Genomic DNA, 27,294 nt, shown 5'->3' with positions numbered 1-27,294 from the left:
CTGGAGGAGATCAGTTGTGTCCCGGATATACGAGGGCAATGTGCTCACAAACTGTTTCAAAATGTAGTCAACAAACATTCCTACGTTATTGCAGATACTCCCTATACCTGAGACAATTGGCCTTCCTCTAAGAGGAGTGCAGCCTTTATGTACTTTCGGGAGGCTGTAAAATGTGGCCATGACTGGGTATTGAGGAAGAAGAAAAGAGAATTCATCTTGAGTAATCAATTGGCTGGTTTTTGCTCTCAGTAATATTTTTGTAAGTGCATTAATACAAGTTGCTGTTGGATTATCTCTAATCACTTTGTATGTTGAGGAGTCACGAAGTAGAGAGAGGCACATGTCCTTATATTGATCCACATCCATGATGAAAACGTTTCCCCCTTTGTCTGAGGGTTTTATTATTATGGAGGTGTCTCTTTCGAGATCACAATGTGATCTTCCTCAATACCCAGTCATGGCCACATTTTACAGCCTCCCGAAAGTACATAAAGGCTGCACTCCTCTTAGAGGAAGGCCAATTGTCTCGGGTATAGGGAGTATCTGCAATAACGTAGGAACGTATGTTGACTACATTTTGAAACCGTTTGTGAGCACATTGCCCTCGTATATCCGGGACACAACTGATCTCCTCCAGAAATTGGAGGGAATACCAGTTGAGAATGGAACCATGTTGGCGAGTATTGATGTGGAGACATTATACTCCTCCATCCCTCATGAACATGGAATACAAGGGGTGAAGCACTTCCTTGGTTCAAGAGGGTGCCAATTCGAGAATCATAATCGATTTGTCATAGAACTTCTGGAATTCTCTCTCAGAAACAATTTCTTTACCTTTGATAGAAGAACCTACCACCAGCTCAGGGGCACTGCAATGGGTAATCCGGCAGCACCAAGTTATGCAAATCTGTTCCTGGGCTGGTGGGAGGATACAATAGTCTTCTCAGAGGTATTGAATGAATTCACCAGCTTCATAGACCTGTGGGTAAGATTCATTGATGATGTTTTTATTTCGTGGAGTGGCACGAAGGACATGTTTGAATCATTTGTAGGTGTTTTAAACATGAATGAAATCGGCCTTCGGTTTACCTCGGTCATTGAGACACACAGGCTACCATTCTTGGATATATGTATTGGTAAAGAAACAGATAGAGGGGTATTAACAACCTCCATTTTCCGCAAGCCCACCGCGACAAATTCCTTGTTAAGGTGGGATAGCCACCATCCAATTGCACAGAAAAAAGGAATACCTAAAGGGCAATACCTAAGAATGAAACGTAACTGCTCAGAGAAGAAGGATTTCAGACACTGGGCAAGTGATCTAAGAGAGAGATTCCAGAAGAGGGGTTATCCAGATAAGGTCCTTAGAGAATCATTCCAGTTTGCACAATCTAAGCCTAGAGAGGACTTATTGAAAAATAAGATAAGACGTGAAGAGAATCAGGGAACTATTCGTATAGTTACCACATTTGATAATGGTGCATCAGCTGTACGGGATGTCCTCAATAGGCATTGGAATGTCCTCCTGATGGATCAGGATTTGGCTAAAGTAGTTGGGGGGACACCCCAGATTACATATAAAAAGGGCAGATCCCTTAAGGACAGACTGGTACACAGTCATCTAGACAAACCAGAGGCAAGGGGAACATGGTTACCCGAAAAACCAAAAGGATGTTATAAATGCGGGCGGTGTGTCGCATGTGCGTTTATACAAACAGGAAAAAAGTTCATTAATGATACAACCCAAGAAAAATTCTTAATTAAACAATTCATCAACTGTAAAACAACAGGGGTCATTTACAAGGCTTCGTGCATATGTGGTAAATCATATGTGGGAAAGACAATCAGGGAATTTAGGCGGAGGGTGAGAGAGCACCTGGGGGACATTCGCAATGACAGGGACACACCATTGGCAAAGCATGTGAATAGCTGCCATGGTGGAAATAGTGGAGTCATAAAATTTATGGGTATCGATCAAGTCAAAGCACCCATTAGAGGTGGCAATTATGACAAAATGGTCCTGCAAAGGGAATGCCGATGGATATACCGGCTGGATACCCAATGTCCCCAAGGCCTTAATGAACAGCTTAATTATAGCTGTTTTCTATAGATCTCCCCACTCTCTCTCTCTGGTATGAAATATAAGGGTCTGGACATTGGGGATGGATATTTAACCAGGTCAGGGGAGGCAACCTCGTAGAGAGGTTAAAACTATTACCTGTAAACTTGAGCCCTGGCTGTATCAACAGAATAAAGGGGCAGATGACTGCACTGTAGTAACGGCGGGCACACATGAATGTTGAGTGAATAGCATTGCCCAATAGTAAGTCAAGTATATGTGTACCGTAGAGTGGGTAGGTACGGAAAGAAAGAGTGATTTTATTGATATCACTCCTGGATGTGATTTTACATGCTGTATAATTATAACATTGTAACTTAATGCGAGAATGGGGCATTTGAGTATGGCCGATTGATTAGTAAAAATTCTGCGGCTACTGCATACATCAAAATAGATAGTAGGTCTGATGGAGAACGCAGATGCACACTGTCTGTGGGTGAGCGGCATTTGCCGGGACTATAGTTCCTCCTATGGAGGCGCCCACGTAGCCGCCAGACATAACAAGGGGTGTACGTAGCCGTCAGATGCAACAAGAGGTGTACGCGTGCGCAGTGACTGACTGGAGTGCTGGACTGGAAGCGCACGCGCATTTGACGGCGGGCACTGTTTGCCGGCCAGGACCTGTAGTAAGAAGCGCATGCGCAGTTGGTAACAGGAGTCTGTTACCAACCAGGACCTGAGGTCATGTGACCAAGGGAGCCGGAAGACACGGAGGCTCAGTGACTGCCTCACGGCGACTGTGATCAGGTCAATAATTAGTGATAAACACTTGCGCAGCCCCGAGCACATAAACGGATGGCATACATAGTGTTTTAAAAGTGGCCCCAGCCGCCGGCGATGCATGTAACTAGGTAAACCATTATTGGGACATACAGGATGTGATGACAAACGCCGAATAGAGGTTCCGCCCATCCCACTATATAATGGCAACCATGATTAAAAAGGAGAGAGACTGATTTACCCTCATACTGAGGAACTTGACACCGACTGAGGTTATGTCTGCCACTGCAGAATACCCCCTTTAACCTGGACAACTTCCCCTGATGAACCCCCTGAACAGGGGAGGAAACGCGTTGGGAAGAAGGGAGACATATTTTCCAGGGTGGCTATATTTGTCAAGGGCATCACGAAAACAGGCTCATACTTGGGTACTGCCCTTGTAAGGGCGGGAGTCATTTGCACTAGGCACGACAGGGAAAGTTGGCCCTAGTGGTATCCTCCCCCCCCCCATGCATCTCCAGCTCCCCATGCGGAAAAAACCTCACGGATCTTGAGATCACAGAAATCCTCAGCAGATCGAGAGGCGACGACTGGGTGAGATTGTGCCATTTATTCAGTGCACTGTTAATCATGAGCACTATTTCTATTGAGTGTTTTTTTAAAAAAAAGTTTTTCTTTTAGGTATACATATTAAATGTTAAGTTTTATATAGTTAGTGGCTGGCTATTCTGTTTTGTCTACACCCAAAAATTCCCTTGTCCCAGCAAACTTATTTTAAAAGGAACCTGACAGCTGACACATCCTGCCCGATCCGAGGGTTGCATGCATCAGGCCCCGGCTGTTCGATCTCAGCCACGTATGTTTGTCTTTAAAATACTGTCCTGTTTCAGAAAAAAACATATTTAACACCTTAACGTCCAATGATGGATATATCTGTCATTGGACGCCTCCCCCTCGTTGATGAGGGCATCCGGCGATGAGCCCACATCTTTTCTGGCACCTGACAGCTGACCTGATCAGCTGACATGTGGCCCTAACAGCCACGGGTGGGATCGTGATCCACCCACGGCTGTTAACATGTTAAATGCCGCTGTCAATCTCCTACAGCCCCATTTAACATGCACACGCCTTAAGCAAGTCACTAATCCTGCCCATCGGCGCCCGTGTCACATGACCGTGGGTCGCCAATGGCTTGGCCTGACAACTCAGAGTCTGCAGGAGACCCCTGTGGTTGTCACTGCCAGATAGCTACAAGCGCCGGCCAGCGGTCAGCACTCATAGCAAGTGAGCATTTCTGTAGTCAGTAATAAGGAGTTGCAAGCAGGCAAATTTCCAATATATTGTGACATTTTGCTCCCCAGAAGAAACAAGTACCATACTCCTTTCATTAACACTGCCTGGTACATCGTGGAGGATCTGAACCATAACCTAGTTAAGAACAAAGAGATCCAGCATCTTACCCCTTCTTAGATTATTGCTTTTTCTCATTTCTAAGGGTATGTGTCCACGTTCAGGATTGCATCAGGATTTGGTCAGGATTAGTGTTGAGCGATACCTTCCGATACTTGAAAGTATCGGTATCGGATAGTATCGGCCGATATCCGAAAAATATCGGATATCGCTGATACGGATACCCGATACCAATACAAGTCAATGGGACACAAGTATCGGAAGGTATCCTGGATGGTTCCCAGGGTCTGAAGGAGAGGAAACTCTCCTTCAGGCCCTGGGATCCATATTCATGTAAAAAATAAAGAATTAAAATAAAAAATATGGATATACTCACCCCTCCGGCGGCCCCTGGACCTTACCGATGTAACCAGCAGCCTCCGTTCCTAAGAATGAGGAGTTTAGGACCTTCTATGACGTCGCGGCTTGTGATTGGTCGCGTGACCGCTCATGTGACCGCTCACGCGACCAATCACAAGCCGCGACGTCATCGCAGGTCCTAAACTTTTCATTCTTAGGAACGGAGGCTGCCGGTTACATCGGTAAGGTCCAGGGGCCGCCGGAGGGGTGAGTATATCCATATTTTTTATTTTATTTCTTTATTTTTTACATGAATATGGATCCCAGGGCCTGAAGGAGAGTCTCCTCTCCTCCAGACCCTGGGAACCATACACTGGGAACTTCCGATTCCGATTTCCGATATCACAAAAATATCGGAACTCGGTATCGGAATTCTGATACCGCAAATATCGGCCAATACCCGATACTTGCGGTATCGGAATGCTCAACACTAGTCAGGATTTTTCATCAGTATTTGTAAGCCAAAACCAGGAGTGGGTGATAAATGCAAAAGTGGAGCATATGTTTCTATTATACTTATCTTCTAATTGTTCCACTCCTGGTTTTGGCTTACAAATACTGAGGTAAAATACTGACCAAATCCTGATGCAATCCTGAACGTGGACACATACCTTTAGTGTCATTTCACTTTATTATACTTCAATCATTTTGTTAATTGAATATAATTGTTTATGTATTTCTTTTATCATTAGCTTTGGCATTTCTCAAGTCTGTGACTTGGATCTGGGTTGTCATTCTTGTTTATGTTGAATTAAACTTTAAATAAAAATGATGTATTACAAAAAAAGTAGAACTCTTGCAATTTTAACACCGGCCACGGGGCTTTTTAGGGTATGTGTCCACGTTCAGGAAACGCTGAGTTTTTGACGCAGCGTTGAGCAGCATGCATAAAAAACGCAGCGTCCAGATGTTACACCATAGTGAAGGGGATTTCATGAAATCCTGTCTCCACTATGCAGTAAAAGACGCATGCGGCACACCCGAGAAAACTCACATGCGGTGCGTCTTTTAAGAACGCAGCATGTCCTTACATTGCAGAAAAACCTCAAGGACAACGCAGGTGACCTGCCAGTGACCTCAGGTGCAGATTTGGTCAGGATTTTACCTACATGAAATCCTGACCAAATCTTGAAGCAATCCTGAACGTGGACACATACCCTTAGGCGGCGTCACACTCAGCGTAAGACCATACGACACGTATTATACGTCCGTACTACGGCCGTAATACGGAGAAATGTTCCCAAAATATTGATCCGTAGTCAGGGTGTGTCAGCGTATTTTGCGCATGGCATCCTCCGTATGTAATCCGTATGGCATCCGTACTGCGAGATTTTCGCGCAGGCTTGCAAAACCGACATCTAATGGATTTATGTGCTCAAATGTTCGGGAAAACATATATACAGTATATATATATGTCATTGAGACACACATATATATATTCTGTATTTAGATTTCATTCAGCGCGATATCTGTGAACAGCCGGTAATTCAATTGCCGGCTTTTCATTTCTCCTGCACAAACCCGACAGGATATGAGACATGGTTTACATATAGTAAACCATCTCATATCTCCATTTTTTTTGCATATTCCACACTACTAATGTTAGTAGTGTATATGTGCAAAATTTCAGCGCTGTAGCTGCTAAAATAAAGGGTTAAATGGCGGAAAAAATTGGCGTGGGCTCCCGCGCAATTTTCTCCGCCAGAATGGTAAAGCCAGTGACTGACGGCAGATATTAATAGCCAGGAGAGGGTCCATGGTTATTGGCCCCCCCGTGGCTAAAAACATCTGCCCCCAGCCACCCCAGAAAAGGCACATCTGGAAGATGCACCTATTCTGGCACTTGGCCACTCTCTTCCCACTCCCTGTAGCGGTGGGATATGGGGTAATGAAGGGTTAATGCCACCTTGCTATTGTAAGGTGACATTAAGCCAGATTAATAATGGAGAGGCGTCAATTATGTCACCTATCCATTATTAATCCAATTGTTTGAAAGGGTTAAAAAACACACACACATGATTTAAAAGTATTTTAATGAAATAAACACAGCGGTTGTTTTAATAATTTATTGCTCTCAATCCATTTGCAGACCCTCACTTGGCAAAATAATAAACACACAAGATACATACCTTCTGATGTCCGATCACGTCCCACGAGGTAATCCATCTGAAGGGGTTAACTAATATTACAGGCACGAGCTGCGATAAACCACTCGCTCGTGCCTGTAATCCCCCGGGTGCTGAAAGGAAAGCTGGATCTGTACTTACATTGAGTCGCGGTGATGCGCCCCTGCTGGATGTTCTCATGAACTGCAGCCTGGGAACTTTTTCCCACGCTCCAGGTCATATGAGGACATCCACCAGGGGGCGCTTCACCGCGACTGAAGGAAATGTAGGTCAATGACCTACATTTCATTCATTCGCCGGGGAATTACAAGCACGAGCACACAGCTGCATTTGCAGGGCTCCTGCTTGTAAATTATTTTAACCCCTTCAGATGGATTACATCGTGGGACGTGACGGTTCAGCTGAGGGTATGTATCTTGTGCGTTTATTATTTTGCCAAGCGAGGGCCTGCAAATGGATTGAGAGAGCAATAAAATATTAAAACAACCTGTGTGTTTATTTCATTAAAATACTTTTAAATCATGTGTGTGTGTGTTTTTTAGCCCTTTCAAACAATTGGATTAATAATGGATAGGTGTCATAATTGACGCCTCTCCATTATTAATCTGGCTTAATGTCACCTTACAATAGCAAGGTGACATTAACCCTTCATTACCCCACATCCCACCGCTACACGGGAGTGGGAAGAGAGTGGCCAAGTGCCAGAATAGGCGCATCTTCCAGATGTGCCTTTTCTGGGGTGGCTGGGGGCAGATGTTTGTAGCCGGGGGGGGGGGGGGGGGCAATAACCATGGACCCTCTCCTGGCTATTAATATCTGCCCTCAGTCACTGGCTTTACCATTCTGGCGGAGAAAATTGCGCGGGAGCCCACGCCAATTTTTTCCGCCATTTAACCCTTTATTTTAGCAGCTACAGCGCTGAAATTTTGCACATACACACTACTAACATTAGTAGTGTGGAATATGCAAACAAAAAGGGGATATGAGATGGTTTACTGTATGTAAACCATGTCTCATATCCTGTCGGGTTTGTGCAGGAGAAATGAAAAGCCGGCAATTGAATTACCGACTTTTCACTAACACCGCTGCGTATTTCTCGCAAGTCACACTGCTGGTCCGTGTGGAATCCGTATTTTTCTCGCCCCCATAGACTTTCATTGGCGATTTTTTTGCGCAATGCGCTGACAAACGCAGCATGCTGCGATTTTGTACGGCCGTAGAAAGCCGTATAATACTGAACCGTAATATACGGCTGATAGGAGCAGCACCATTGAGAATAATTGTGCCGTTTATTTTGCGAGTTTTACGGACGTAATTTCTGCGCTCTTACGTCCGTAAAACTCGCCAGTGTGACGCCGGCCTTACACTGATACATCCTTTTTTTTCAGGAAACAACACATGTACATTAGTCATAACAAGACGGGATCTATCCAGTCTTTTGTATTGAAAGGTCTAATGAGCGTGTGCAAAGGTCATTGTGAAGGGAGGAGGAGCAGGCCAGCTGTGACATCACCTACTGTGATTGGTGGATCCTGTATTATCAGCTGTGCGTGGAGGTACAATTCATCATTCTAATCCTGCCTCTGATAAGAGGACTCCTGAAAACTCTTCCTGAAAGGACATGGAGTGTGAGCCTAAAAACGCCCATGTAGCCAGTGTGAAAATTGCAAGATTACAATTCTTTTTTTTTATAAAGTTGTAATATGAAGAAAAATTTGGCATTTTTTAAAATACATGTAACACAAAAAAACTGTCATTTTCTGATATCTTCCCTTTAAGGTGAAATCATGGATAAATAGGCTACTTTCACACATCCGTTTTTTTGAATCCGTCACAATGCGTCGGCGCAACGTATCGACGGATGCGTCAAAAATGAAAAACAGATGCATCGCATCCAGTATTTCGACGGATCCGCTAGACGGTTCAGTCGAAAAACTGGATCCGTTGCATCCATTTTGTCCGTTTTTACCATCCGTTTCATCCGTTTTTTTGACGGATCCGTTTTCCATGCCTAAAAATGGGAGTCTCACAAATGTGATTGGCTACTGGAAAATAGGGAAACCAATATATTGACTGGCTGGCTGTCTTTAGGCTGGCAGGAGTCTTGCTGGCACATTTGGGGGTGACACCCCAGGCCACGTTTATATAGATTTGGGGCCTGTCTGGCCAATTGGCTACAAATTCCTGATTCTGAGCATGCTCAGTGTAAAAAAACGGATTCCAGCGCTGGATTCCATCATACGACGTGTCACGACACGTTTTCCCGACGCAGACAAAAACGTTACAGTTTTTTTCCAGACGACGGTCCGCCAAAACACGATGGATCCGTCGCACGACGGATGCGACGTGTGGCCATCCGTCGCGATCCGACGCTAATACAAGTCTATGGGAAAAAAACAGATCCTGCGGGCACATTTGCAGGGTCCGTTTTTTCACAAAACGACGCATTGCAACGGATCTGAAAAGACAGAAGTGTGAAAGAGTTCTTGCATATCAGATTTCAGTTTCCTGCGATTCGTTCCTCTATTTATCATGGAGGATGTGATGGGGTGCACAGACACTGAATCAGAGGATGTAGGACCCTGGCACTTCGGGGACGCTGCATAACTAGCGAAAAGTAACTCAAAGACTGCAGTGACAAAAAAAAGATTTATATCAACTGAAAAAGAGAGGACGGACACTTTTCTAAGAGATTATTATATTAAATCTATCGATGGGTGATCTGAGGCTGTCAAATAGCACAATATTAGCAATGAGCTAACACCCTGCATTAAAGTGATCCAGGGAGCTTTTCTGCCAAGGTAACACATTTGGCTCCCAGAGTTTAAAGTGGTGAATATTTTGGAGAAATGCCAGACAATAATGGGAAAGCCGTGATTACCAGCTATATCTATCTGTTTCATCGATTTTTGTACTTAAGACTATGCTTTATACTGTGCAGTAATATATTACCAAGATGTCAGTGCTGGCCGTCCCATATAGAAAGCACCACCCAAATGTCAAAATAACGTCCTAATCAGCAAGCATATGAGGCATTATTGTGCAGTAATTTATCAAAACTGTTTCAGTTCTGCTTCGATCATGGCAGAAAAATACATGTGAACGCAGCGTAAGGCTAGGTGCAGGCAATCCTATGTTCTCTCGTCCAAGAAAATCAGATCGATTATGCAAATCACACTATGATCAAATCAGATCAGATTTTGACCAGAGCGTGATTCCATTCTCTCGGATGAGGAGAAGAGGGAGAAAAAAATTATCCATCTTCTCCATTTCCTTGAGTCGATGAAATAGGACTGCACTTAGATGTCATCCGAGTGCAGTCTCATGGTTTCCACGCACTCACTGACGTACATGGTAGAGTGAGATCCGAATATCTGATCAAACGTGGGCATGCAGCGATATTTCTAACATGTGCATGGTTCCATAGCATGACATTAGTCAGCGTGAAATTCGATGTTTTGCCGGATCTCACTCAGACTGAAAACATAGCGCCACGTGCATGAGCCCTAACTGAAAAATACACATCCAAACCCCACATCAACTGCTTCTATTCATTGAGTGCCATCTTTGCAGCTATTTAGCCAAGCTGAAATAACCCAAGGATTGACATTTTGCTGAAAAACATAGTTTGCAAAATTATCCCTATGTGCCCTACATGCATCTTTTCTTATTGTTAAAGAGAAATGTCATTTAGGCCGGTTTCACACGTCAGTGGCTCCGGTACGTGAGGTGACAGTTTCCTCACGTACCGGAGACACTGACACACGTAGACCCATAAAAATCAATGCATCTGTTCAGATGTCATTGATTTTTTGCGGACCGTGTCTCCGTGTGCCAAACACGGAGACATGTCAGTGTTCGTGGGAGCGCACGTATTACACGGACCCAATAGAGTCAATGGGTCCGTGTAAAACACGGACCTCACACGGACATTCTCCGTCTGGGGTCCGTGTGCGTGCAGGAGACAGCGCTACAGTAAGCGCTGTCCCCCCCACATGGTGCTGAAGCCGCGATTCATATCTTCTGTGCAGCAGCGTTTGCTGCAGAGTAAATATGAATAATAGTGTTTAAAATAAAGATCTATGTGTCCGCCGCCCCCCCACCCCCTGTGCGCCCCCCCGCTGTTCTGAAAATACTCACCCGCTCCCTCGTTGGCTGTCACTCCTTCCTCTCTGCCCCGCGCCTCCTACTGTATGCGGTCACGTGGGGCCGATCATTTACAATCATGAATAGTCGGCTCCGCCCCTATGGGAGGTCATGTGACCGCGACGTCATCGCAGGTCCTTCACACACACCATCTATAGGAACGGAAGCGGCCGCGTGCACCGCTGAGAGACGGGAGGACTCCGGGGGGCCATCGAAGGTGAGTATATCATGATTTTTTATTTTAATTATTTTTTTTTTACAATTGTATGGTGCCCAGTCCGTGGGGGAGAGTCTCCTCTCCTCCACCCTGGGTACCAACCTCACATGATCTGCTTACTTCCCGCATGGTGGGCATAGCCCCATGCGGGAAGTAAGCAGATCAATGCATTCCTAGGTGTGCGGAATCCCCGCAATTCCGCTAAATTAATGAACATGTTCATTATTTTTCCGGAATGCGTTTTTAGTGTGGAAAAACGCACATCATGTGCACAAAAATTGCGGATTCCATTATAAATGACGGGATGCTTAATGTATGCAGATTATTTGCGGTTTTATAGTGTTTTTATAGCGCAAAAACGCTAAAAAACCGCAAATAATCTGCAACGTGTGCACATAGCCTAAAAGATAAACAGATCTAAGCTTTCTTCCAAAAAACCAGGTAGTGACTATTTTCAAGGTCACTCTCACAAGGTCACTTGGATAGGAGGCCGTTTGCTTATTATTCATAGCTGTCTTTAAGTACCTGAGAGTCAATTTATCAAGTAGGAAAGAAATCTGAGACTCCATGGAAGAAGCACATATACAGCTTCCTGACTTCCTTAAGACTTCTTTATTCAGATTCTGTGAATTAATGGGACATTTTTGCATATTTGGTGTAGTAGTCTGTAGTAGATGAGGAGTATCAGATCATCGGTAAAAAGAGGTTTATTCACCGAACTCTTGTTATGAAATCCCATTCACATTGTGCAGTTAAAACCAAGTTTCTTATAAATACCATATTAGGGCTGTCCCACACGTCCAGATAATTCCGGTACCGGAATAAATCGGTACCGGAGTTATCCGTGTCCGTGTGCCTGGGAACTCACGGAGGCCATACGAGCGGGACACGTGTGCCGCCCGTATGGCGAGTGGGTACCACACGGAGCGTGTGGTACCCACTCTGCATGGTGCTGAAGCTGCGATTCATATCCTCTCTGCAGTAGCGTTTGCTGCAGAGAAAATATGAAGAATAGTGTTAAAAATAAAGATTTAGGTGTCCGCCGCCCCCCCACCCCCTGTGCGCCCCCCCGCTGGTCAGAAAATACTTACCCGCCTCCCTCGCTGCTTCCTGGTCTGGCCGCGGCTTCTCCTGCATGCGGTCACGTGGGCCCGATCATTTACAGTCATGAATATGTGGCTCCACCTCCCATAGGGGCGGAGCCGACTATTCATGATTGTAAATGATCGGCCCCACGTGACCGCATACAGTAGGAGGCGCGGCCAGACCAGGAAGGAGCGAGGGAGCGGGTAAGTATTTTCTGACCAGCGGGGGGGGGGCGCACAGGGGGTGGGGGGGCGGCGGACACATGGATCTTTATTTTTAACACTATTCTTCATATTTTCTCTATAGCAAACGCTGCTACAGGGAAGATATGAATACCGGCTTCAGCACCATGTGGGGGGGACAGCGCTTACTGTAGCGCTGTCTCCGGCACGCACACGGACCCCAGACTGAGAATGTCCGTGTGAGGTCCGTGTTTTACGCGGACCCATTGACTCTATTGGGTCCGTGTAAAACGTGCGCTCCCACGAACACTGACATGTCTCCGTGTTTGGCACACGGAGACACGGTCCGCAAAAAATCAATGACATCTGCACAGATGCATTGATTTTTATGGGTCTACGTGTGTCAGTGTCTCCTGTACGTGAGGAAACTGTCACCTCACGTACCGGAATCACTGACGTGTGAAACCGGCCTTATATTAGGGCTGTCCCACACGTCCAGATAATTCCGGTACCGGAATAAATCGGTACCGGAGTTATCCGTGTCCGTGTGCCTGGGAACTCACGGAGGCCATACGAGCGGGACACGTGTGCCGCCCGTATGGCGAGTGGGTACCACACGGAGCGTGTGGTACCCACTCTGCATGGTGCTGAAGCTGCGATTCATATCCTCTCTGCAGTAGCGTTTGCTGCAGAGAAAATATGAAGAATAGTGTTAAAAATAAAGATTTAGGTGTCCGCCGCCCTCCCACCCCCTGTGCGCCCCCCCGCTGGTCAGAAAATACTTACCCGCTCCCTCGCTCCTTCCTGGTCTGGCCGCGGCTTCTCCTGCATGCGGTCACGTGGGCCCGATCATTTACAGTCATGAATATGTGGCTCCACCTCCCATAGGGGCGGAGCCGACTATTCATGATTGTAAATGATCGGCCCCACGTGACCGCATACAGTAGGAGGCGCGGCCAGACCAGGAAGGAGCGAGGGAGCGGGTAAGTATTTTCTGACCAGCGGGGGGGCGCACAGGGGGTGGGGGGGCGGCGGACACATGGATCTTTATTTTTAACACTATTCTTCATATTTTCTCTATAGCAAACGCTGCTACAGGGAAGATATGAATACCGGCTTCAGCACCATGTGGGGGGGACAGCGCTTACTGTAGCGCTGTCTCCGGCACGCACACGGACCCCAAACGGAGAATGTCCGTGTGAGGTCCGTGTTTTACGCGGACCCATTGACTCTATTGGGTCCGTGTAATACGTGCGCTCCCACGAACACTGACATGTCTCCGTGTTTGGCACACGGAGACACGGTCCGCAAAAAATCAATGACATCTGAACAGATGCATTGATTTTTATGTGTCTACGTGTGTCAGTGTCTCCGGTACGTGAGGAAACTGTCACCTCACGTACCGGAGCCACTGACGTGTGAAACCGGCCTTAGTGACATTTTTTTTAATCGTGGTACTATGATGTGATTTTCTAAAATGTTACTCTAAGGGCTCTTTCAGACATCAGTTGTTCTCGTACAAGTGCTGAGTTTTTCACGGATAGTGCTCTTACCTATGATAGTCCAATTTTTTCCTCAGAGACTTGTCCGATATTGATCCAAGTGTGAAACTCACTAATGCAAGTTTATGGGTCCTCTAAAAAAAAATTGGACAGCACTCAGAGGTGTGATGTCCATTTTCACAGAATGTTTGTTAGAAGGTGGAGAAACCTCCATCACGGGATATGGATACATATCCCAGGTGATCTAGGGTGGCTTAGCACTTACAACATTTTATCCCCGGTGGTCTGTGGTGGTGTAACGTTTAATAGTGCTCAGCCTGGTGGTCTAGGGTAGTTAACCATTTTGTTAGAAACTGAGAAGAGATTTTTGCAACTGTGATTTTGATGTGGTGTATTTCAGGATTCAGCTGTCCTTTTTCCTCGGCCGGCAGCTGTGTGATTGCCCCTCCTAGACATTTCTTCTTGCACGGTTGTATAATCACCAAACATATTCCTCCATGCTACAATCATTCATAAGTCTGGCTAGCTCGGCTCGCTCACATATGTAAACCAACCATTGTTACATAACATCCTCATATCCGATGGCTGCACAGAGTTCAATTCACTAACAAGTTTTAAATGACCCCTATTTATTCTAAGATTTCTTATTCCAGCCACCAACATCAAGAGCAGCAAGATAATGAGCTATGGGACCGAGGAAAGCTAAGAAAGGCTGGGATGAGAAGGAGAGATGTTCAGGATTGAGGCATGCCTCAGCACACACCGAATGTGACAACCCTTCCGGGGAAGCCATGTCCGATGCTGTTTTCATGCTACAGGGCAAACTCATTTCTGAAAATTATATGTACTGTGCTCCAACAACTGAACAAATGAGATGTTGGACATATTTAGAATCTAGATGAGGGCAAATGACTTCCTCTATAGCTGATGAAACAAACCTATTTTGTGTGCAAGCAAATACCAACTATACAGAATTAATAGAATCCTTCTCTGTTAAATACATGTTTTATTACATATACAGGTGCTTCTCACAAAACTGAAATATCATCAAAAAGTTAATTTATTTTGGTTCTTCAATACAAAAAGTGAAACTCATATTATATAGAGTCATTACAAACAGAGTGATCTATTTCAAGTGTTTATTTCTGTTAATGTTGATGATTATTATCTCAGTAAATTAGAATAATCAAGAAAAACACCTGCAAAGGCATCTTATGCGTTTAGAAAAGGTCCCTTAGGGCTGTCCCACACGTCCAGATAATTCCGGTACCGGAATAAATCGGTACCGGAGTTATCCGTGTCCGTGTGCCTGGGAACTCACGGAGGCCATACGAGCGGGACACGTGTGCCGCCCGTATGGCGAGTGGGTACCACACGGAGCGTGTGGTACCCACTCTGCATGGTGCTGAAGCTGCGATTCATATCCTCTCTGCAGTAGCGTTTGCTGCAGAGAAAATATGAAGAATAGTGTTAAAAATAAAGATTTAGGTGTCCGCCGCCCTCCCACCCCCTGTGCGCCCCCCCGCTGGTCAGAAAATACTTACCCGCTCCCTCGCTCCTTCCTGGTCTGGCCGCGGCTTCTCCTGCATGCGGTCACGTGGGCCCGATCATTTACAGTCATGAATATGGGCGGAGCCGACTATTCATGATTGTAAATGAGCAGCCCCACGTGACCGCATACAGTAGGAGGCGCGGGGCAGGGAGGAAGGAGTGACAGCCAACGTGGGAGCGGGTGAGTATTTTCTGAACAGCGGGGGGGGGGGCGCACAGGGGGTGGGAGGGCGGGGGACACATAGATCTTTATTTTAAACACTATTATTCATATTTTCTCTGCAGCAGACGCTGCTGCAGGGAACATATGAATCGCGGCTTCAGCACCATGTGGGGGGGACAGCGCTTACTGTAGCGCTGTCTCCTGCATGCACACGGACCCCAGACGGAGAACGTCCGTGTGAGGTCCGTGTTTTACACGGACCCATTGACTTTAATGGGTCCGTGTAATCCGTGCGCTCCCACGAACACTGACATGTCTCCGTGTTTGGCACACGGAGACACGGTCCGCAAAAAATCAATGACATCTGAACAGATGCATTGATTTTTATGGGTCTACGTGTGTCAGTGTCTCCGGTACGTGAGGAAACTGTCACCTCACGTACCGGAGCCACTGACGTGTGAAACCGGCCTTAGTCTGTTTCAGCAGGCTTCACAATCATGGGGAAGACTGCTAACTTGACAGATGTCCAGAAGGCAGTCATTGACACACTCCACAAGGAGGGTAAGCCACAAAAGGTCATTGCTAAAGAAGCTGGCTGTTCACAGAGTGCTGTATCCAAGCATATTAATGGAAAGTTAAGTGGAAGGAAAAAGTGTGGTAGAAAAAGGTGCACAAGCAACTGGGATAACCACAGCCTAATGGAGCCAAATTTTTAAAATCTGATCAGTGTCACTTTATGTTGTAATAACTCTGGAATGCTTCAACAAATCCCAGTGATTTTGTTTTTTCATGACACATTATACTTTATGATAATGGTAAATTTAGGTCAATATGTTTTGTGTTTATTTATAAAAAAATATCAGACATTTGAGAAAAATGTTAAAAAATTAGCAATTTTCAAACTTTGAATGATTATCCCTTTAATACAGATGGTCATACCACAGCAAACCATTAATAAATAACATTTCCCCCATGTCGGCTTTACATCAGCACCAATTGAAAAATGTTCTTTCATTTTGTTTGCATTTTAGGAGGTTTAAAAATGAAGGAGTAATTTTTCATTTTTTCATGGAAATTTACAAAATTTATTTTTTAGGGATCTATCCATGTTTGAAGTGACTTTAGGGGTCTCATATATTGGGAAACCCCCAAAAGTGATACCATTTTAAAAACAGCACCCCCTGACATATTGAAACCTGCAGTCAGGTAGTTTATTAACCCTTCAGGTGATTTTCAGGAATTAATGCAAAGTGGCATGACAGAAATGAAAATGTGTATTTTTTACCACCTAAATGTAACTTCTGAACAGGTTACAACAGCTGTCAGACTCTAAGGCCGCTATTTGGTCATGAATTGCCATGGCAAACATAAGGACCACAATATCATGATCTGAGGGCACCAGCATCAATAGTAAAAAGATCTAATGTTAAAAATAATAAAAAAATAAAAATATGGTTATTCTCACCTTCCGACGGCCCCCAATCTCCTCAGCGGTGCACGCGGCGGCTTCTGTTCCCAGGGATGCTTGGGGCGAAGGACCTTTGTGACATCACGGTTGCGTGACTGCAACATCATCCCAGGTCCTTCACGCAATGCATCCCTGGGAACAGAAGCCACCGCGTGCACCGCTGAGAGGTGGGGGCCATCGGAAGGTAAGTATATCCCTATTTTTTATTTTAATTCTTTTTTTAACAGGGATATGGTGCCCAGTCTGTGGAGGAGAGTCTCCTCTCCTCCACCCTGGGTACCAACTGCACATGATCCGCTTACTTTCCGCATGGTGGGCATAGCCCCATGCGCAAAGTAAGCGGATCAATGCATTCCTATGTGTGCGGAATCGCCGCGATTCCGCAAAATTAATGAACATGCTGCGTTTTTTTCTGGAATGCGTTTCCGCTCTGGAAAAAAACGCAGCATGTGCACAAAAAATGAGTAAAGCATTCTAATATTAGGATGCTTAATGTAAGCGGGTTTTTTAGCGGTCTTATCGCGTTTTTATAGCGGGAAAAACGCAAAAAATCCTGGTTTGCTCACAGCCTTACAGTATATCCAGGTTTATATATTTATTTTATATATATATATATATATATATATATATATATATATATATATATATATATTCATGTCGTATATAAAAAAATACATAAGAATATGTGAAAATGGATCTAAAATGCTATGTATTTTACTCTAAGACAATTTAATTTAAAAGTTTTCTAGCGGCTTTAGAAAAGTAAGGTTTCTAGCTCTGGTGCCCACAGAACCTCCAGCTTATACCTCATGATTGCATTGTACTCTCATTGATTCCATTTCCATCTTCCCTTCACTAATTGGCAATGATTAATTTCTCCATGGGACAGCATGTAGCCCACAGGCCAACAATTAAGCTGGATATGTGTATCTTTATGTCAATGATTGAAGATATTGATTGCTGGTAACTTGTCTTTGGAAAACAGCTTGACTCATGGAATCATACTGCTAATGTACAACCTAAAAGTAAGCGTTATCAAAGGCACAAAACCACATATAAAAATCTGATTCATTTAGGCTAAGTTCACATTAGCGTTGTGCGACGCAGCGTCGGGCGCCGCTGCGTCGCCGCATGCGTCCCTATATTTAACATGGGGGCGCATGGACATGCGTTGTGATGCGTTTTTTGACACATGCGTTTTTTGCGGCGCACGCGTCAGGGCGCACAGGACGCAGCAAGTTGCATTTTTTTTGCGTCCAACTTTCCGCCAAAAAGGACGCATGCGTCGCAAAACGCAGCGTTTTAGCGTGCGTTTTGCTGCGTTTTTGTTTGCGTTGTGCGTTGCTGTGCCGACGCTGCGGCGCACAACGCAAATGTGAACGTAGCCTTATATGATCCAAGATACACTAGGACTATGGACAATCGGAACAAAACCTCTTAAATAAAAACAGAGACACTACGGGTATGTTTCCACGGTCAGGAAACCTTCAGTATTCACTGCGGATTAGACGCTGCATACATCCGCAGCATCCAGATGTTACAGCATAGTGGAGGGGATTTTATGAAATCCTGTCTCCAATATGCATGAAGGGCCACATCCGGCAACACTGCGTAACCGGACATGCGGCGCGTCTTTATAGACGGCAGCATGTCTATTTATCTTGCGGAGACATTCCGTCCCCACAAGATAAATTACACAGTCTATAAACACATCCAGAATCACTGCGCGTACAACAGGGGGCGGCGCTTTGGGCAGAGCGGGGTATCCGCTACGTCCAAAGTGCAGAGATTACGCCCCGTGGAAACATAGCCATAGGCCTCATTCAGACATCCGTTATGCATGGTTTTTACAAATCAAACACATATCCACTATCCACATATCCAGTCTAAATGGCTGTTCACACAGCTGTGCTTTTTTCTGCAGACCATGAGTGTGCAAAAAATGGAGTATGTTTTTTTATCAGCGTTACCCATACGAATCTATGGGTCAGACAAGACACTGAAGGTAAAACTGGACACACGGACAAACATGAATGGTAAAAACTGACAAATGGACCAAACATTGAGGAAACTCAGATCCAAAACACAATTTTCTTGCATGTATGAAAAATCACGGACATCTGAGTGAGGCATAACTTAAACTGTCTGGTGTCAGACTGCCCCATAACCCCATACATTTCCTTTCTCTACAAAAATATGGCTTTAATAAAATGAACAGTCATAGCCTAAGGCAAACTGATGTGTGAGCCAGTTGTACTACCAGCTCCCATCTGTGTAAATATAACATACTAGGCTTGTTTGATCTTTAAAAAAATATATATTTTTTTAAGAAAGTGTTCAAAAAGAAAGGTCAATCAATGGTTTGACACCGCCTACATGTCTGACCATGTCGACACCGCCTTCATGTCTGACCATGTCTAGCTTCCTTCATGGGGATTTTAAAATTTCATCGCTCCCAATGATTATATTCAAGAGCGACAAAAGTATCTGTGGTCATCCCCTATTATCTGCAGCATCAGAATGTTTTGTTATGAGCTTTCATAGCTGAAGGTAGAACTAGCGACAACCATATCAGGGTATGTGCACACGCTGCGGATTACTCTGCGGATTTTTCCGGACTGATTTTGGTAAATTCGCAGCTAAACCGCTGTGTGGATTTCCTGTGGAATTACCGCGGCTTTACCACTATTTTTTGTGGATTTTGTGTGGATTCCACCTGCGTTTTTACACCTGCAGATTCCTATTGTGGAGCAGGTATAAACCGCTGCGGAATCCGCACAAAGAATTAACATGCTGCGGAATAAACAAAGCTACGTTTCTGCGCGTTTTTTTCCCCAGCATGTGCACTGCGGATCTTGTTTTCCTTAGGTTTACATGGTACTGTAAACTCAGGGAAAACAGCTGTGAATCCGCAGAGGCCAATCCGCTGCGGATCCGCAGCAAAATCCGCAGCGTGTGCACATACCCTCAGTGTTAGAGAACCTGGGATGAATTATAAATAGGAAAAAAATCAGACCTCAGGCCAGAGAAAAGTAAGATCTTCCTTACTTATGGACTCCGTACTACGTTAATCTTTTCTCCCATAACAGAGACATGTGAAGATCAGAGCAAAAATTCCGTCCTTTCAGAAGAAGGCATGCATATGGAGGCAATAAAACATCTAGGTTTAATGACATCTTGTATATCAAGCGTTCTGTGGCGTCAATTCCACACAAGAGACTTGGAAAAGGCAATTTTATCTTCCTTAGACGGACAGCCAGCCAGCCTGGACAAGAAAATAAGATTATCGACAGAACTGAAGGAATCCCTGAGTTGGTGGACCTCTCCAATGAATCTAGAGAGGAAAATCATGGATTCTGTCCTCTATGTGAAGGTCACTACCAACGCAGAGGTTGGGGAGCCCAAAGTAGTGACGAGCTTTCGTGAGATAATTTTGCCCTGCTTCTGCCAGAATGATAAAAAAGTCAGCAGGAGCGTTCATTTCAGTCCCTGGATATAGGAGGAAGGGTTCTACAGCACATGATCACTACGAAGGATTAGCTAATAGATTCTAACTAGTGATGAGAAATGTGCTCAGATAACGTGTCATCCGTGCATGCTCGGGGGTTCTCCAAGTATCTTGGTCGTGCTCGGGTAATATTTTCGAGTCCCTGTGGCTGCATTTTTGCAGCGGTACACAGCTGCAACACGAGGGGATTGCCTAACGAACAGACACTGCCTGCATGTGCTTCGGTTGTCTACCGCCTCAAAACATGCAGCCGCAGCTACTGGAATATATTGTCCGAGCACGCCCAAGATACTCAGATAACACCCGAGCACAATCGATCATCAATAATTCTAACCTCTTCATTCAATTTGAGTGTAGGAACAGAGGAATGAAGGCTTCAACATCTACAGTGGCAAGGTGAATCAAATCTGCAATCAGCATAGTCTACTCTTCAGAGGGAAAAACTCCTCCTGAAAACATCAGGGCCCATTCAACAAGAGCAATCTCTACTCCCTGCAGTATTTCAGAACTTTTATTATATCACCCCATCTCTAAAGATGAGATGACTCTGCTCTGTCTGTCCCAGTATAAACAGCAAAATTGTCCAGTGAGTTGCAGAAAACAGAAAATATTATCTTACAACGCATATTATCAGTGCAAAAAGCAAAATAAGTAAAAAGCAGAATATGTATTTTTTTCTTAAATGGATTTTAATCATATGCTTTATATAGACACACAACGTATCCTCAGGCACTTTACAAATTAAGTAATTCAGACAATTCTAAAATAATCAACATAACCTAAAACCAAAAAGGACAGAGAATGACAGACTCGGATTTTGCAGTCTAGTATCATCCATGTAAACCATAATTCTGTGCCAAGAGATTTTAACAAGGCCCTTACGTACCTCGTGTCATTATTGCCGGTTTTGAAATATACAACATCTGGCTATGTTAATGACAAAGCAAAGGCATTACAAAACATAGCGAAATGTTACAAGTACACCTTAAATATCCAAGCAGACATGTCCCCAAATTTCACAATATAAAATGCATACAATGATAAATAGATATTTTAGACCTGCTAAGAATGGTGTACTTTGTAAATCTTGTCAAAATAGCTTTATAATTCTGATATCGAGATGAGTATTATAGTCTAGCCCTAGTTGGGCTCATAAAATACTCATTTTAATATCAGTTGGGATAGCTGAAAAAAAACCCAACTATTCCAACATGATTTTTTTTCATAGTAAGTACACCAGCCTCATCAGTATATATATATATATATATATATATATATATATATATATATATATATATAATGATGCCGTTTTTATCCTCAATCTGATTACATATCCCCTTTAACTGCAATATCAAAGCACACATAGATCTAGTGTAATAACCCTTACATGGGGCACTTTAACCCTTACATGGGGCACTTTAAAGGCATTGGCTCCACTGCATGATATGGATGTGTTTGACTCTGTTCCCAACATGTGAGGTCATTACATGCATGGTAGCTACGGTAATTACAATCAGTCATAGTTATATATCACTTTGTGGAGACAGTCTGATGACATCAAGACGGCTGCAATGTTACTGTATGTGACTGTAGTTCACACAATGATGAAGGTAGGGAGGTTGAAGAATGAATTCACCAAAATTCCACAATCAATGGATGCAAGTGGGGTATCACATAGGCAGATTTACCATATCCCTAGAACAGAACTTTTTATTGCTTGTTAATAGTTTTTTATGCAAAATGTAAAAATAAATGGTATTGCCCTCCCAAAAGAGTGATAGTCTGACTACTGTGAAGCCAGTTTAAAGCACACGTACCAGACTGACTGATTGAACCTGGGAACTTGTCAATCACGTGTTTTCTGTTATCATATTTCCAATGCATACAAGAGCAAGCAAAAAAAAACTACAGAGGCTTTCTGTTCCTGACACAAGAGCAATTTATCTAAATATATAGATGGATGGAGCCAGCTACTTCATAGACATACAGTAAAGTAAATGTCCAGGATCGAGCATCCACATAGGCCTCAATTAATTACTATATTATCAATATAGAAGATTCTATACAGTTGTGTGAAAAAGTGTTTGTCCCCTTCCTGATTTCCTATTCTTTTGTATGTTTGTCACACTTAAATGTTTCAAATAACCAAACAAAAGTAAATATTAGCCAAAGATAACACAAGTAAACACAGAATGCAATTTTTAAATGAAGGTTTGTATTATTAAAGGAAAAAGAAATTCAAACCTACAGGGCCATGTGCGAAAAAGTGAGTGCCCCCACCCCACAAAACATAAATTATCTGTGGTTTATCACATATTTGGGAAGCTGAGCTCAAATTCCCTATCCAAAGACAGACCTGATTACTGCCACACCTGTTCTCAATCAAGAAATCACTTAAATAGGACCTTCCTGACAAGGTGGCGGAGACCAAAAGGTCCTCAAAAGCTAGATATCATGCCGAAATTCAAAGAAATTCTAGAACAAATGAGAAACAAAGTAATTGAGCTCTATCAGTCTGGAAACGTTATAAAGTCATTTCTCAAGCTTCCCAAATATGTGATAAACCACAGATAATTTATGTTTTGTAGGCTGGGGCAATCAGTTTTAAACACAGTGCACTGTAGGTTTGGATTTATTTTTCCCTTATTAATAAAAAATCTTTCATTTAAAAACTGGATTTTGTGCTTACTTGCATTATCTTATGTTAATATACACATTTGTTAGGTGATATGAAGCATTTAAGTTTGACAAACATGCAAAAGAATATGAAATCAGGAAGGGGCAAACACTTTTTCCCACAACTGTATATAAATAAACCTGCTTAAAATGTCACAAATGTTTGCTCAACTTGTGACTGCGCAACATTTTTGCAACTTTTGACTCTTTTATACCAGCACTAATCAGCTCTGCCAATTTTTCTAAAGTGGGCGGAGCTTATTTAAGAGGGGGCATAGCCAATATTCTTGCAGTGGTTAATGGTAGGTGAAATATGCGCCAAATTAATTAAAAGGTACACACTCCTTAATTAATTTGGTGCATCTTACTTTAGCATACTCTTTCTCAAGAGTGGTGTACAAAATGAAGAACTTGGGCCACAATGTTTGCTTGACCATGTAGCATAGAACCTACAATGCATCACACTACGTACAATTAAACATAACATTTTTATTAGATGCATCTAAAGAATTATATAAGGGAAGGAAGTCAAAGAAATATATCACACACATGCGCACAGAAATTTAGAAGCATAATCACAAAAAGGTTTAAATACATAAAAATCTACCATAAAGCATTTTATATAGCACAAACTTTACATAAACTTTCAACATTTCAGCATCATATTACAAAAGTACAAAGCAAATAATAAAACTGAAAATCAATAAATATACAACCTCTAAATGGATGTCTGCACCTGGCGCGTTTCGCCATAAGCTTTGTCAAGGGGATAGCTCAATGTGAACAAGAGCCTCTTTAGAAATTCACCTTGACTAATAATATTCAGCAATTCGCATGTGGTTATTGTTTAATCACATTACTAAGTAGCATTCAAGTAAGCATGCTAAAATCCAAGCACTTGCTTCGCAGTAGATGTCTTCAGCTTTTTTCTGTGTGTAATACTTAATATTGTATAGAAAGCAAACAATAGTTCTTCTTTAGTCACCCAGTGTGAACCCAGCCTTATTAAAGCCAATTTCAAGGAGAATTATGCAGAAAGGAAATAATCCCAGAACAATACTAAATCCCAGAATCTGGAGCGCAGTATAACTGGCTATTTTTTCTCAATTTAGAGTTATTACAGGCTACATGTTAAACAACAACAGGTGGAATAATCATGTAGGGCGCCTTAACAAAAATGCTAGCCCACAGCACGTCCCCATTCATTTTATTCCAAAAGCAAACCTTAATCCTTGTTTTTATGGTAACAACAAAAAAAAGAATTTTGGATTCTTCAAAACTACATTCACAAAACAGTAAAAAAAACGACAAATGCTGGAATTTACCTGCTGTCTACGTATTATGCATTTCTTATATGGCGCCATCATATTCCGCAGCGCTATACAGACCTTGTCCTCACTGTCCCCATTGGGACTCACATAGTTAATTTCCTATCAGTATGTCTCTGGAGTTCTCACCTATCATCTATGTCACAATGCCCAATGTCATTACTGTAGAGCTCTCATTGCTGTAAAAACGCTACGTTCAAAACCATTTGTGTTTTGTGGCATTACTTGGTGTGGGTTACATGTGAGAATTGTCTACAGTGCATATTTCATTAAGTTAGCTTTATTCACCAAAAATGCTGGAAAAAGGCATCTGTTTGCTGCGATCTTTGCACTTTCTCTTTGCTATCTATGGCTGCCGTCACACTAGCAGTATTTGGTCAGTATTTTACCTCAGTATTTGTAAGCCAAAACCAGGAGTGGAACTAATAGAGGAAAAGTATAATAGAAACATATGCACCACTTCTGCATTTATCACCCACTCCTGGTTTTAGCTTACAAATACTGAGGTAAAATACTGACCAAATACTGCTAGCGTGACGGCAGCCTATGGGTGTAAAAAACGCTGCAAAAGCACTGAAAGAAGTGACATGCTGCAGATTTCAACGACACTGCAATGCTCAAATTAAGTCTGGAAAGAAAAAAAAAACAAGCGCATGCACCAGATTTCTGAAATCTCATAGCCTTTGCTGGTCCTGTAAAATTTGCATAAAAAAGAACACAGCCTAAGTGCTTCTTCACTGAGTCGTGGTGAAGTCGCATGGTGTACTACACGTCGCTATCTCCACCACGTATACACAGATATAGCATGGAGATTCATCCTTGCCTTCCCGTCATTCCTGCTCTTCAGGTTATTACTGTAGTTATAAGGTCACGTTGTATGTTCGGAGAGGTCTGTGCATGTGGAAGTTCTCCTTGGACAGATGTGCTGAGATTCCCTGTAAATCTGTGACCTTGTTAACAGTGTTGCAATGACTAAGGTGCCTTTAGCAAAGGTAAGAATTTGTAAGACAAGCTAGCGAGAGGCTGACAAGTGCCAGACGCACAGTAGAGTAGTGCCATTTAATGGAGTGATCAGAAGTCTGCAGGGGTAGGAGACGTGAAATATAATGGAGAACGAGTACTTACACGAAGCGGCGGTACTGCTGATTGAGAAGCAGCAGGACGGGGAAGCGACTCTCTTTTCCCTTTCATCATGCTTGCTGTTTCTGTGCTAAGTGAGTGCAATATGTCCGCCTCATCCCTCACATCCTTGTGAGACTGGAGCACACAGAGATTGCATACCACAGAGGTGAAAAAAGAGGAGTGTGTGGAAAGTTGAAACAAATCTTTAAGGCCAGTAAGCAAGGAACGCAGCAAGCCCCAGCCAAGAAGGAACATGAACTTGATGTTGTGCTGCGCACCAGTGGGATATCCTCTCTTTTATGTGTAAGGGCGATGATTGCAGACAATGCTCAGAAACCGCAGGTCGCTGACTCTTCGCGTGACCCCATCTCAGGAGCTCACTGATGTGGCTGCCGCACAGGGGACATTCCAAAAAAATACTCTTCTTACACTCATGGTCCTTTCTGTTCCAATACTACTGCACGTTTAAAAGGAAGACGCCAATAATGGTGCAACACAAGCTTAGAAATAATAGCAATAACTTGTCCTATTCCAAGTTAGAAGCATATTTCTGAAATGAGCTATCATTTTATATCCTGCACATAATATACAATTGTAGTTGAGATTGTCAATTGCAATACGGTTATTCAGGAGAAAGGCAAGTGAAAGGCGCAGTCCTATTTTACAAAGTTATAACATATGAATAGAATATTACATTGACAATGCACTCCTATATTATGGGGCCTGAGGAGGTCTCTGCTGCATACGTCAATGTCCGATAAGTCAATGCCTGTAGATTAGAAAGTCTGTTGCAATACAGAATTTAAAATGACCCTCCAGGCCGTGACTGAAAAGCGAGTATAAAGCTCTCATGTATAGTCACCCCACCTGGCGCCCTCCTTTCGCCTCTTGCACTGACATGGGGAGTGCAGGTGTGTCGTGGTTAAGATTTACCACTGCACCCCCCATACCATACACATAGACTATTAAAGCATTGTAAAGCCTATAAAAAAATAAAATAAAAATTTACATGCTATTAAAACTCTGCTCTGTCCCTGAGCTGCTATATGTGGTGATGTGTGACCACATCCGTTCAAAGCACAGAGTACAGAGACTTCCTGTCCATACATGAAACGGAATGGAGCCTGTCAGTCAAGCACAGCTCTGACTGCAGAAGGACAGGACTCAGTCAGCAGCGACCTGGGATGTGTAAAGGGAGGGACAACGGAATCCCTAGATGCAGTGCAGACTCCAAAAAAAACAACTAACTATCCAACTTTGACCAAAAGGAGTGGTGCTGAGCATTCAAGAATGCTAGACTATGTAACAATAACTGAATATATTATATGACTCAATACCCCATACAATATACTGAGCCTGTGTGGGGGTAGTATCAGTAACTTTAACATTAGCAAATGCAGGAGAATCTCTGGATAATACATAGTATGAGGCATACTATGATCCATCTTTAGCCAATTTCAGATGGGTATGTGCACATGTTGCGGATTTGACGCTGCGGATTTGCAGCAGTTTTCCATCTGGTTTACAGTACCATGTAAACCTATGGAAAACAAAATCCGCAGTGCACATGC

General features: G+C 43.4%; 1 protein-coding gene across 10 annotated transcripts in view; it reads right to left on the bottom strand.

Moving 5' to 3' along the window:
• The window catches only part of TJP1 (tight junction protein 1), a 623,857-nt gene that overhangs the window by 278,457 nt on the left and 318,106 nt on the right, over positions 1-27,294 (bottom strand). For 2 of the 10 annotated variants that reach the window (XM_077263883.1, XM_077263889.1), the window contains exon 1: positions 25,727-25,901. The exons of 4 other annotated variants lie outside the window; for them this stretch is intronic. In XM_077263883.1, the coding sequence (XP_077119998.1) occupies positions 25,727-25,795 (69 nt within the window). In that variant the 5' untranslated portion in view covers positions 25,796-25,901. Of the gene's footprint in view, positions 1-25,726; positions 25,909-27,294 lie in introns of those variants that run through there. 4 more of the 10 variants (XM_077263880.1, XM_077263882.1, XM_077263884.1 and 1 more) reach the window with 4 other exon arrangements.

This window comes from Ranitomeya variabilis, chromosome 5 (assembly GCF_051348905.1).
Source record: "Ranitomeya variabilis isolate aRanVar5 chromosome 5, aRanVar5.hap1, whole genome shotgun sequence".
Taxonomy (NCBI): domain Eukaryota; kingdom Metazoa; phylum Chordata; class Amphibia; order Anura; family Dendrobatidae; genus Ranitomeya; species Ranitomeya variabilis.
The sequence above is the reverse complement of the archived record's forward strand: the minus strand, read 5'-3'. Positions and strand labels throughout refer to the sequence as shown.